We start from the raw sequence: 12,154 nt of genomic DNA, 5'->3' as shown, positions 1-12,154 counted from the left end.
GATCGGGAGTTTTAGAAGTAGAAGGTGTTACCTCCATCTTCTTCCTCTTTGTAGCTGCATTGGTCCTGACACAAGTATGAAAGTTATAAGACTAATTCGAACAACAAAGAGATTTGGAAAGCCAAAAACTTGTAAGAAAATAAGAAGGCTCGGCTTACCCGAAATAACACATATGAGCCGAATCATATCTTGAAATTTTTATTAGCTTACACAGAGAGTGGATCGGCTCATACCACAAAACAATTATAAGCCGATCCTATATATTCGGCTCACAACCGATACCGTCGAATAATCCGAGTCTATGATTATGAACTCAAACATGTATTCGGCGCAACATGATATCATATAAATAACCCAATCCTATACACTTGTAAAATTTATGAAATTTTAACAATGATATTCGGCGCAACCCTAATACTATCGAATAAGCCGAATCTAGACTTATGAATTGAAACCTTTATTCGGCGCAAAACTAATACAACCATACAAGCCGATCCTGAGCACATGAAAAAATTCTGAAATTCAAACAACAATTATTCGGCATAAAACTAATACTACCATACTAGTCGATCCTACGCACATGCAAAATTTCTGAAATTCACAAAACATATTCGGCACAAAACTAATACCATCGAATAAGCCGATCCTAAATATAAGTCTCTGTGTCACTAAGTTCGGCTCAAAACGGATTTCAGATATACGCCGAGTCGTTCATATGCACTTTCAGGGTTCAGTTTCAAGAACAGCTCGGCGCACATCTAAGATTTGTTTTGCGCCGAACCATACCCTGTAACCGCCGCAGAAACATGATGTTGACGAATTAAATCGACCGAACCAATCTAAAACATCAAATACGAGATGGGTTTGTAGAACTAACCTTCTTATTCTCATTTCCGGAGTTGGTTCTTCTTCAATCTCTTCTTCCGGTTGATTTTGTGGTTGATTTTGAATTTGTTCTTCACTCTCTAAATCTTCTTCTTCTTCAATGGGTTGTCGAGTCGATCGATTTGAACGAGATACTGGCTTACGACGACCCATTATATAGATGAGTTTAATCGTCGACTAAATTTTCACGAATCGACGATTAAATTTCCGCGATGAAAAAAAAAAGAAAGGGAAGGGTGAATGAGTTCGGCTGTGGAGAGGAAGAAGAAGAAGGTGAATGAAACTGATTTTAGGTGTAGTTGATTATAGGTTTTGTATTAGGGTTAGGGATATATTAGTAGTAATTTAAAGGATTTAAGGGCATATAAGTAATTGTACCACCCCATAGGGTACCCCTTATAAGGTCACCCAAGTTAGGACTAGTGCTTTGTATGCCTAAGAAGATTTTGGTATGCCCAAAATGAGGGTTCTAAAGAAAGGGGAAAAGACATTCATTTTTACTGAAAAATCTTCGAAAAATGGAAGCAAAGGGTTTTATGCTAACTTGCGCACCTCCATTACCACCACCACCTCCAAACTTCACCAGAAGAGGAATTTATCTCCATCATCATCATGTTCATCATCTAGCTTCAAGTTTAACCTTAATGACACCCAAATTATCTTGCAGAACAGGTTTGTTCCTAACATCTTAATCCTCTTTGTGCTGCGTTTTTCTTACATCAATTAACACTTTTTGGGTAATACTTTCAGTTCTGAGGAAGAGTAAGACCAAAGAAGAAGAAGAATTACAGTACTTAGAGGGGCTTCCAGAAAAATTTCATGATGATGTAATGTCAAATTTCTAACTTGGGTTTCTTTTGTTTTCCATTTTATTGCTCAATTTATAGCCCCATATCTGTATTAGGATTTGAATGTGAAGAAATGACTTAAATTAGAGAAATTGCTACATTTTTTTTTAAATCCTTACTGTAGGTTTATAATTAGATTTTTGTGGGTTTGGATTTATTGGGAATTTGGCTTAGGTTAGGAATGGCAAGCTGCCCAAAGAGAAAAGACTAAGGAGTTGCAAAGATTACGCGAAGAAGAAGATGAAGAAGAGAACAAGAAGATTGAAGAGTATCGTGAGATTGGTATGCGTTTGAAGGACTATCCTGATGAAGAAGTTCGAGAAGCAAGGAAATTGGTTTCGAGTTTTATTAGAGCTGGTGAGGAAGTTGAGGAGGCAAGTTTTTTGTTTAAGAGTTTTTTTATTGCAAAATTTATAGTGTTATTTTTAGTTGGATTCTATGCGTTCATAAGTAACAAGCCAAAAATCATTGTGTTTGCTTTTCCACATGTAGAAAATAGAGGAAGCTGCTGAGAGAGGAGAGCTGACTGAGCTTGTTCTTATGGTCGTATGGAATCGCCTTGATCTTGCTCGACGTGATGTATGTGTGAAGTTGTACCCCTTGATTTTTTTTCCGGCTAATTTGCTTATTGTTTGAACTAAGTTCTATAGCACCATGCCAAATGTGTCCGAAAAACAAGAGGAAAGCAAATGAGACATGCTCAAAAATGAACCAACCTGTTGAACTGCTATGAAAAACACCATCAGATTAATTGTTTTGTTAAATTGCTTGATTTCTTGCTTTAATTTCATTTCTTGTTAGACTGACACTAGTTTGCCAGACTAAATCTTATTGTTCCACTTTTGATACTACAACGTCACTTTTTTTTGTTGTTGAAAAGACAGCATCACTTCTTAATCACACCATTATCCAAGTTTTACCCACTGATGGAGATTATGAAGGGGTTGTCAAAAGAGAGATGATAAGCAAATCAAATTATGCACGCTATGTGCTTATAGTAGTAGTATACTGTTGTCGTACTTAAGAGATTATACCTTTAGAATTATGGTACAGTAAAACTTTCTTAAAATAATACTCTTTAAAATAATAAAATTCTTTAGTCCGAATTAGGCTTGCACAGGTTAAATTTTTCTCGCTAAAATAATAATTTTTTTCCGGTCTCAAAGCTATTATTTTAAAGAAGTTTTACTGTATACAACTTTTGGTCTTGAATCATTGAACTTCTATTGCAAACTTTCATAGTAGTAGTATACTGTTGTCATACTTAAGTGATTATACCTTTAGAATTATGGTATATAACTTTTGGTCTTGAATCATTGAACTTCTATTGCAAACTTTCTTGTGGCTCATTTTTTCGGGTTTACTGCCCCCCATGAATGTTTATACTAGTCTTCACCCTGTTTTTTATGGCTGATATGTTACTGTGCACTTCATTCCAGGATGAGAAAGATGCAATTAGAAGTCTAGACCTCTTATACAGGAGAATTGAGGCACGTATCTCATCCACGTATCCATCATAATGCGCTGAACCCATCTTAATGCGTTGTACCTGCATGATGGCATTGGTTTGTGTTTTGAAGAGTTTGACTTACAGTTATTTTTAACTTCTCAGACAGAAATTTTGAAGAGGGAAGCTACCGGGGCCATGAGATTGCTAAATGATCTCTTGAATCTTCACGATGGATTTGATGATGAAGGTTGGCTGAAGCAATGCAGAAAGCAAATGGTTGATACCTTCCCAAGAGAGGATCCGTTCAGTTTGCTTGTTCCATCAGGGTTTGACATAAACACGGTAAGTAACATAAGACTTGAAACTCTGTGCCTTTTTGTGTTATTATTACTTTTTCTGGAGGTTTTCAAAAAAAAATTCATTTGCACATAAGGTCCAAACAATATATCTTTCTCTAGCCACCAGTAGTAGTCTACATTGCATTCTAGCCTTGGCAATCATGGATTTTGTACGGTTTCATTGCTTATTAGTACCATTAGGATTTTTTCCACTTCCTTGTTGTGGTCTACTTATATGTTGTGACTAACGTCTTCCTTTTTCTTTCAGCATCAAGGTCCATTCAGACCACCGCCAGAAGATTCTGATGACCTTTTACTGAGGATAGACTTTGTAAGAGAGGTAGATGCTTTGTTACAAGAAGTTCGCGCTGAACAGGAAGAAGCGGAGACTGCAGAAGGATTTGATGCAGAATCCATTGCAAGTAGATTGAAGCAACATGAGAAACAAAGAACTATAAACCAAATAGAAGCTCTATTAAATCTAGCTGCATCTCTGAAATGGTAGTAGTTCAATGACCCAAAGAAACCGTAATGTGATCACACTGACAGAGGTAGGGAACAATGTGGATTCAAAAGGTCACCACTTCTCAACAATAAACAGATCCACAGTAAACTGCTGGCCTGTTTTTGAGTAGTGCCTTGATGGACCCGAGCAGATACAAAAGGGGGTTTGGCAAGTTAAATGAATGGGAAGTTGCTTCATCAAGAATAATTGTCAGGGAAGATATCCTTATGGGTCATAAACTACAGCGAAGTAGTCCATTGATTTAAAGATATCGATGGACACAGAAGTTGCCTGAATTTGTAAAAGACATCTGAACACTTAATAGTCAAATACTGCAAGTTACTCTTGAGAGACGGGAAATGTAATCCTATTTATGTAACTTGATGGATGTCTAATAGAGTTCATCTTTATCGTTAAATTTTTGGATTTGTGCACCATGGCTAGAGCTTCATTATTTACACCCATTTCACCCCAAGGTTGGTGGCACATAAGACTTCTTAGTGAAGTCCAAAGTAAATCCTGTCCTTGAAAGACTTCAAGCGTGCTGTGAATCTGGTCAAAAAATTTCTCACCAGCATAAAACTCCGTCAGAATTTTGGGCTCCTAGGCCCTAGACTGGAAAATCGTATTGAAAGAAACCACAGCAATTTAGATTCCATGAGCTGCCACCCTGCTTGGGGCAATCTAGTCCTCATTTGCAAGACTTTAGTCGCGTGGTTAACAAAACCCTAACTTACAACTCATTCCGCATAAAATCATTTTCTTGGTTTCCCGAAACATAAACCCTAACTTTGTATCTTTCACTCTCTAAGAAAGAAGAAGAAGCAGCAGCAGTCAAGCATTCCAGAAGAGATGTACCATGAAATCCTTTTAAGGTTACCAGTGGAATCATTACTAGTATGCAAGTCCGTTTGCAAGAATTGGTATGCCATAATCTCTTCCTCTGACTTTGTTAATGCCCATATTGCTATCCAGAAAAACAACCCTATTCTCATGCTACAAGGTCTCTACCATGTGGTGCAACTGGAATCTAGTTTACTCTGTAGATTATGATTCATTAGCATCACCAGATGCTGATAAAATTAAATACCCATTCAGAACTGTTGGTCGTGATTTTCAATTGTTGGGTTCATGTCATGGTCTGGTTTGCATAAGGTTGTTTGATGATAAAGGTCGTACAGATTGTATTTGTCTTTGGAACCCAGCTACAAAGCAATACCCAAATCACCAAAGGAATTTGATACCTGCGATGTATGTGCTTTTGGGTATGATCGCAAGACTGATGATTATAAGTTGGCAATAGGTATAGATGCACATGGAACCGAGGATACTTCTCTAGTTCAAGTCTATACGTTATCATCAAATTCATGGAAAAGCGGGCGAATGGTACCTTATAAGTTTCCCTATATGCAAAAATCTAGGGTGCTTGTTAATGGAGACCTTCATTGGTTAGCTATAGCACAAGGTAACATTATCCTACTCTCTTTGGATACCGGTGAGGAGAGTTTCAAAGAAATGCCACTACCAATGGAGAAGGATCAGCAGTATATGAACCTGGGAAGGGTGCCTTTGCATACTTGTCAGTTCATATACTAGTGGCGTTAAGACTCATGTTGAGCTCTGGAAGATGCTGGATTATGGAGTTTGGGAATCTTGGACTAAGTATCATGTCATTTCCCATAATAGTATTGTAGCAGACCGGATTAATTTGAGGATCATCAGGTCTTTCAAGGATGGGGAGATTCTGTTATTGAGTTGCAATATTCTAGTTTCGTATGACCTGAAAAACGGGAGTGCTAGACGTTACAAAACTAACAATTATCCATTCTCAAACGCGGAGAATTATTTTGAAAGCTTAGTGTCTCTCAACTCCGGTACTCATCTTAGGTAGGAAGACATCTGAAGAACCAACATAGATATGAAAAACAGGTTTATGTATTATTTAGTTCTCCTCATTGATATGTATTTATGCAGTTTTTTAGCGAATTACGAAAGTCGAATGAAGTTTGAGATTACAAAGTTCATGTTATCGGGATGAAACTATCATGTGGTATCAATTCTAGACCAATATTGTTCAATTTCCTTATACATATGTATCAAACTATGAACTGTGTAAGTACACTTTTGATGGGTTGGATAACTCTTTCCTTGGTTTTATGGGGTTTGCTTTTTGATCATCTTGTAGGAGCCGTAGAAGTAAGAAGTGAAGCCCCAAACTGTCAGAGCCAAGGACATCCCTTTTTCAGCCGTGAAACTCTCATGAAACTGCAGCAATCTGCGAGATGGGAAGACATGTCGTGCTCAGGACTCCTGCAAAGAGAGAGGAGGAACAATATATGATCCCCATTCTTCCGATAAACATCAACTGCCAAACTACCATATTTGAAACTATCACGAGGTAGTACGCTTTCGCTCCTAAATCAGACTCACTTGCTTCTCTTTGAATCGCCGAGAAATCTCTGTTTATCAGACCTCCAATTGTGCAATTTATTGTAGCAAACTTGAACTTGCAACACAATAGGGTAACTCATGGCCTGGTTGGCCTTAGCATAAGCAACTTGGGTGCTCACCATAAGGAATCCTAAAATTGAAGCAGCGCCTACAGTTATAAAGAAACCCAACAATTAGTGAGGATTCGTGACACCGGGGAGACGATCACCGGCTCTTCTTATACCAAGCAGTATTATAACTACAATTGCATTCATCGTATACGGAGTGAACTTGTGTTTAATTGGGCATGGCCTAGTTAATTATAATTAATCTCTGAGTTCCATCATAAGAAGATTTGGTCTCGTGATTGCCCTCAAAATGTTGGGTTTCTTTTGTGGCTGTGTGTGCTCGACAGATTACCAACGTTGGATAATCTTCATCGACGAAATTCAGCTCTTGTCTCTCCTAGTGGTAACAACATTTGCTGCTTACGAAAGAATGCTCCTGAATCTAATGCTCATATTTTCTTAAATTGCTCTTTTTCTAAGAAAGTCTGGAACCTGTTTGGTCTGGTGCTGGTAGGACTATCAATTTCTCTGGTCAACCTCTCATTTATTAGTTCGTGGTAAGGAAGTCTGGAGACGTTTACCAACAACTATTTTTTTGGGTTTTTTGGAATGAAAGAAATGCTAGGACCTTGGATAATAAGGAGAGGAAGATTGAAGATCTGATCAATGACATTAAAACGGAAATTTTTATGTTCTCCCTGTATGTCTGGTTTATCTTTTAGTGACGTTTTTGTAAGGTGGCGGGAACTGTTTGCATCTTGTTGCTGGTGATTTGCTGCCGGGTTAGCTTTCCTTTTCTAATTTATCTTTTCTTTATCGGCTAGATTGTCGAGAAATTTGGCTAGACTTAAGCCTAGAGCTAAGTTGTGGATGTTAAGACTAGAGATCTCCAAGTATCTACAGTGTGCGGAAACCCAAGTTTGCGCCCAGTATTATTTTTTCTTGGCCTCTTACATTGAAAGCCACATGTTTTCAAGAAAATCAAATCCAGTTGCACGATTCAGTTTTAGTGGAAATTCGGCTTCCATCCAACCTATTTCACGCAGAGTTTTGAAATGTTAAAAGTATCCACAGAAAATAAGCGTCGATCAACACCACCTGTGCCTGCGATATTAGTTCGACGCGTGAGTTACTACATAGCCGCACAACCGCGTAAGCATTATCTTTCCTGAGGGGGCGCGTCTTTTCTTGCCGCTAACAGTTTTCCTCTCAATACCAAAGTATAAAGTACCCATGCTCCGAGAATATGAAAAACTTCAAACCAATTCATATAGATGAGTACTCATTGTCTTTGGTTACCTTCACTTATCATTTAGCTTACGATCCTTGGTGGTTCTAGAATACAAATTTATGCATTTCGGCTTACTTAATCTCTGGTACAGCTTTAAGTTCGCATTGGAGGTCGATTACCAGGTATCAATGCATATCTTGTTTTACATCATCGCATGTACCTACCTTTGGTACTTAAAATAATTCATTATTATTGTGGTGCAATAATCCAAAACAAGGAAAAAATCAAATAAGAAAAAGTTATTGATACTTAGCTCCTTTATAATGGAAGTGATCGATTTGATGAAACGGACAAGCTCCCCAGATCTCCGCAACAGCAACAAGGCAAAACTTTGTCAAGCTAAAGTTGAACATCTACTACTAGCATATGTAGTAGATGCTCAACTTGAGCTTGGCAACTCCGAAAAAATCCTTAAGGAAAACCGCAAACGCATAAGAAAACAATATAAAATAATCTTCCCTTGAGGGTCCCTCTAGAATATAGAGCAACCCCTTTCCCATAGATTTTACAAAAGTAGTGAATTTGTTTATATAATTGACAAATACCCCTTAAGAAGAGGAACTCCCCGATGTGGGACGAAAAATCTTATATAGTTTCTTAAAACAACTAAAAGGTGGAAACTCCACGGTGTGGGGCTAATAAGTTTTTCATTCACAAAAGAAAAAAATAAATTAAAATTTTTATTAAAACTTTAGAAATCATATTTTATTAATTGTTTTCCAACAATCCCCCACATGAATGAAAACTCAATAAAACACGAAAAAACAGATAGATCTTGGTAAATCAACAATGCAATCTCACGACCCGAACTGACTTAACAAACAGACAGATCGTGCATGTTGAAGTCATACTAGCCATTCCAACGTCATCTCCCTTACACGACAGTGTGTTGACCCCAGGGTCATACTATGGATTGCAAAAATCATATAGTATAGAGAGTTTTCATCATTAGTTTCTCACAAGTAAGACTAAAGGTTCCTTTCACCAAAGTGAAAAAGCATGAACTAGTGAACCCTTAGCGACCTTTAGGTCCTAAGTTCTAGTAATATCAAAACCATCAAAATGAAAATCACATAAAAAGCGCAGAAAAATACCATTTTAGGCAGAGGTGTCCATGAGGTCTTGAACCTTTGCTTAGTGAGATATTATCGGAATTACTTGCTAGAGACAGTGAACTATGTATTGAAATGCTAGCGTTTGATGTAATTCGCGATAACGACCACGGATGATATCTTCAAGGTTGCTACTATGTTCGTGCCGTTTTGTCCAATTTGGCCCTGGACATATCCTGTTTCTCAGAATGCTCTAGAGAATCAAAGCTCATATTCTCATAGGAAGCGGCCCCACTTCCTCATTTAGATAGGTGAGTTTCCATAAAGAGTGTTACTGCTACACCCCACTTCAATCTTAAATTGAAACTATAGAACTCATTAAGACTTCTTAAAAGTCATCCTTCACATGAAGTCACACTATCACGTCTACACCATAGGGAAGGGACAAAGAATGAAATTTTCTGATAGTGTTTACCTTTACCCACCACCAATTAGTTGTCTCATTCGAAACCTTGATCTTGGGATCTCTAGTCAGCAAGGTTGAGTATCCTTCATGGCAATTTTAGTTTATGAGCTTAAGCCCCATCCCCCTCGATGCATTTTTAACTATCTCTTTGTACAAACCTTTCGTCGAAGGTTGTGCGATATTCTCCTTGGACTTTATCCAAGCAATGGTAATAACGCCAATTGAGATTAGTTATTTTTATTTTTAGCTTTAGCTATTATAGCTTGGATAACACAATGTATAGATATAGCTGGCACATGCCTATGCCAAAGAGGAATGTCTTCTAAAAAGCATCTTAGGCACTCGGCCCCCTCTCGTGCTTTATTTAACGCAATATTCTCAAATTCCATAATGAATTGAGCAATATATGTATGTTTGGAAATCACATCCACTTTGCATCACTCGTAGACTTAGACTCCTTTGAGTAAACTATCCCGTTTGCATAACAAAGTCCCTCAAGGACAACAAGATAACTTTCATAAATCAAACAAAAGGTAATAGAGTATTCTAGGTACCATAATAATCTACTAAGTGCATCCCAATGCTCTTGCTCTGGACTACAAGTATATCTACTTAACTTACTCACAGTATAGGAAATGTCTGGACTCTTCCAGTTCATTAAATCATCAGACATCCTATAACTCTTGAGTATTCAACTTAAGATACTCCATTACCCTTATTTTTCTTGAGTCTACAAGAAGAATCGTACGGAGTACACAAGCAGGCTTACAATCATACTGATTGTATCTCTTAAGCACAAATTCAACATAATGAGAATGACTAAGACTATAAATGTTTGATTATCTTCTAATCCTCTTCCCTAAGATTACATCAAAAGAGCCTAAGTCTTTAAAGTCAACGTTCTCATTCAGTGCATGTTTTTAGTGGAATTAATTACATATATGTTTGTATTAAGTATAAGCATATCATCAACATACAAGCATACAATCACACATGCATCCTTATCAAGTTACTTGTAAATACACTTGTAAGATTCATTAACTTAAATCCACTAAACATTATCACATGATCAAATTTTCCATGTCATTGTTTACGTGCTTATTTGAGAACCATACAAAGATTCGTTCAATTTACAAACTTTGTCTTCATAACCTTTCACTACAAAGTCCTCAGGTTGGTCTATGTAAATTTCTTTATCTAATTCACGGTTTTAAAAAAGTTGTCTTAACATCCATCTGATGTATATCCAAGTTGTTTATGACAGCAATATCAATTAGCATCTCAACAAAAGTAATTCTCGTCACAAGTGAATAAGAATCAAGGAAATCTACACCTTCTTTTAGTTTATATCCTTTATCTACCAACTTAGCTTAATATTTTTCCACAGTTCCATCTACCTAACGTTTCCTCTTAAAGACTCATTTACATCCCATGGTCTTACTCCCTGGAGGTAAACTAGCAAGCTCCCAAGTCTGGTTCCGACGGACTAAGTCCTTTTCACTAAATGAAGCTTCTTACCAGAATGGGGTTTCAGTAGATATCAAAGCTTCTTTACAAGTCTGGGGCTCAGACTAAGCTAGGCATGTTATGAAGTCGGTTTCATAAGAAGTCTTAAGTCTAATTGTTTTACTTCTCTTAGGCTCAACATCAACTTCATCTTCCTTTAAAATAAATTCTGACTATTTGAAAATAAATCTAGGGGATCAACAACACATCTCTAATAAGGTACAAGTTTAGAATAAACATGTTCAAAGAACTCAGCATCCCTAGATTTTGTAACAATATTCACACCAAAGTCAGAAAAATCAGAATACATAACAAAAAATCTATATGCATAAGTATACTCAGCATACCCTATATGAAGACACAATCAAATTTTTGGTTTCAATCTAGTTCTTTTAGGAAGAAGAATTACAATCTTAGTCAAACACCCCCACACTTTCACACATTCATAAGAAGGTCATTTACCTTTCCATAAATCATATTGAGTTTCATCTGATCCTCAAAAAGGTACTTTATTCAGGATATACAAGTTTGTTTTTTTTAATAAGAAAAGAAATGAAATTGAAACTTAAACTGAGTTCATACAGAGTTTATCTCTTATCAGAGACTATAACCAGTATGGGGCCGCAGAGTCCCAATACATAGAGATAAGACTATTACTAGATTTTTTCGCTAGTTCATGGGCTACGCTATTTGTTTCTCTAGGAACATGAGGAACAATCCATTTATTAAAAACTTTTAACATTTCTAAACAGTCTCTTATTATTGGATTTGTTTTCCATTTAATGGACTCTTGTCTTCCTTTCAGAGCATTAACGATGTTTAAGCAGTCGCCTTCCAGATGCAATTAAGTAATTTGTTTCCTCGTAGCTAGCTTGATTGCCTCATATGCATCCAGAGCTTTCGCTTGCTCCTCGTCCTCTGCTACTTCCGGGATACTCCAGGATCCATGAAAATCACCTGCATCATTAACTAAAATCAGTCCAGAACTCATACATTTACTTTCTTTATAATAGGCAACATCAAAATTAATTTTTATAAATCCAGTATTTGGAACTGTCCAAGGTATCCTTCCACCATTGGAGTTATCCTGACTTCTGCTAGGATTTAGTCTCATTCTACTATCCTTCCAGCTGTTAATATCCTTGTTGATTTGTGACACAACTAAGTCCACCTCCACCTGTAAACTATCAAAGTTAACTGCACACCTGAGCTTCCAAATGTGCCAAAGAGTATAACCTGCAATTAAGCACATATGTTGGATACTAGTACCTGCTCTAGTATTGTTTCCTTTGTCAACCCAACTTTTATCCAATCA

At 37.0% G+C, this 12,154-nt stretch overlaps 1 protein-coding gene and 1 long non-coding RNA gene across 2 annotated transcripts; both read left to right on the top strand.

Moving 5' to 3' along the window:
• The first annotated feature begins 1,374 nt into the window (after nucleotides 1-1,374).
• Nucleotides 1,375-4,463, top strand: LOC113345528 (protein PALE CRESS, chloroplastic-like). The gene is made up of 7 exons (XM_026589290.1): nucleotides 1,375-1,557; nucleotides 1,636-1,712; nucleotides 1,913-2,107; nucleotides 2,226-2,312; nucleotides 3,173-3,223; nucleotides 3,346-3,525; nucleotides 3,790-4,463. Exons 1-7 carry the CDS (start codon nucleotides 1,404-1,406, stop codon nucleotides 4,024-4,026), a joined length of 981 nt encoding a protein of 326 aa, XP_026445075.1. The 5' UTR covers nucleotides 1,375-1,403; the 3' UTR covers nucleotides 4,027-4,463.
• Nucleotides 4,464-4,659: 196 nt separating this feature from the next.
• LOC113345568 lies at nucleotides 4,660-7,339 on the top strand. The gene is made up of 3 exons (XR_003358194.1): nucleotides 4,660-5,913; nucleotides 6,001-6,076; nucleotides 6,212-7,339. It is a non-coding gene; the product is annotated as an uncharacterized LOC113345568 (long non-coding RNA).
• Nucleotides 7,340-12,154: the final 4,815 nt, after the last annotated feature.

The sequence above is a fragment of the Papaver somniferum genome, unplaced genomic scaffold (genome assembly GCF_003573695.1).
Source record: "Papaver somniferum cultivar HN1 unplaced genomic scaffold, ASM357369v1 unplaced-scaffold_81, whole genome shotgun sequence".
Classification (NCBI taxonomy): domain Eukaryota; kingdom Viridiplantae; phylum Streptophyta; class Magnoliopsida; order Ranunculales; family Papaveraceae; genus Papaver; species Papaver somniferum.
Note: the sequence above shows the minus strand (reverse complement) of the source record. Positions and strands in the feature narration are given on the sequence as shown.

Excerpts from the sequence above, each read along its gene's own strand:
- LOC113345528 (XM_026589290.1), top strand. The coding sequence starts at position 1,404 with ATGGAAGCAAAGGGTTTTATGCTAACTTGCGCACCTCCATTACCACCA. Across the intron at positions 1,558-1,635 it reads CAAATTATCTTGCAGAACAG|TTCTGAGGAAGAGTAAGACC; the intron begins GTTTGTTCCTAA and ends TAATACTTTCAG. Across the intron at positions 3,224-3,345 it reads TCTTATACAGGAGAATTGAG|ACAGAAATTTTGAAGAGGGA; the intron begins GCACGTATCTCA and ends TTAACTTCTCAG.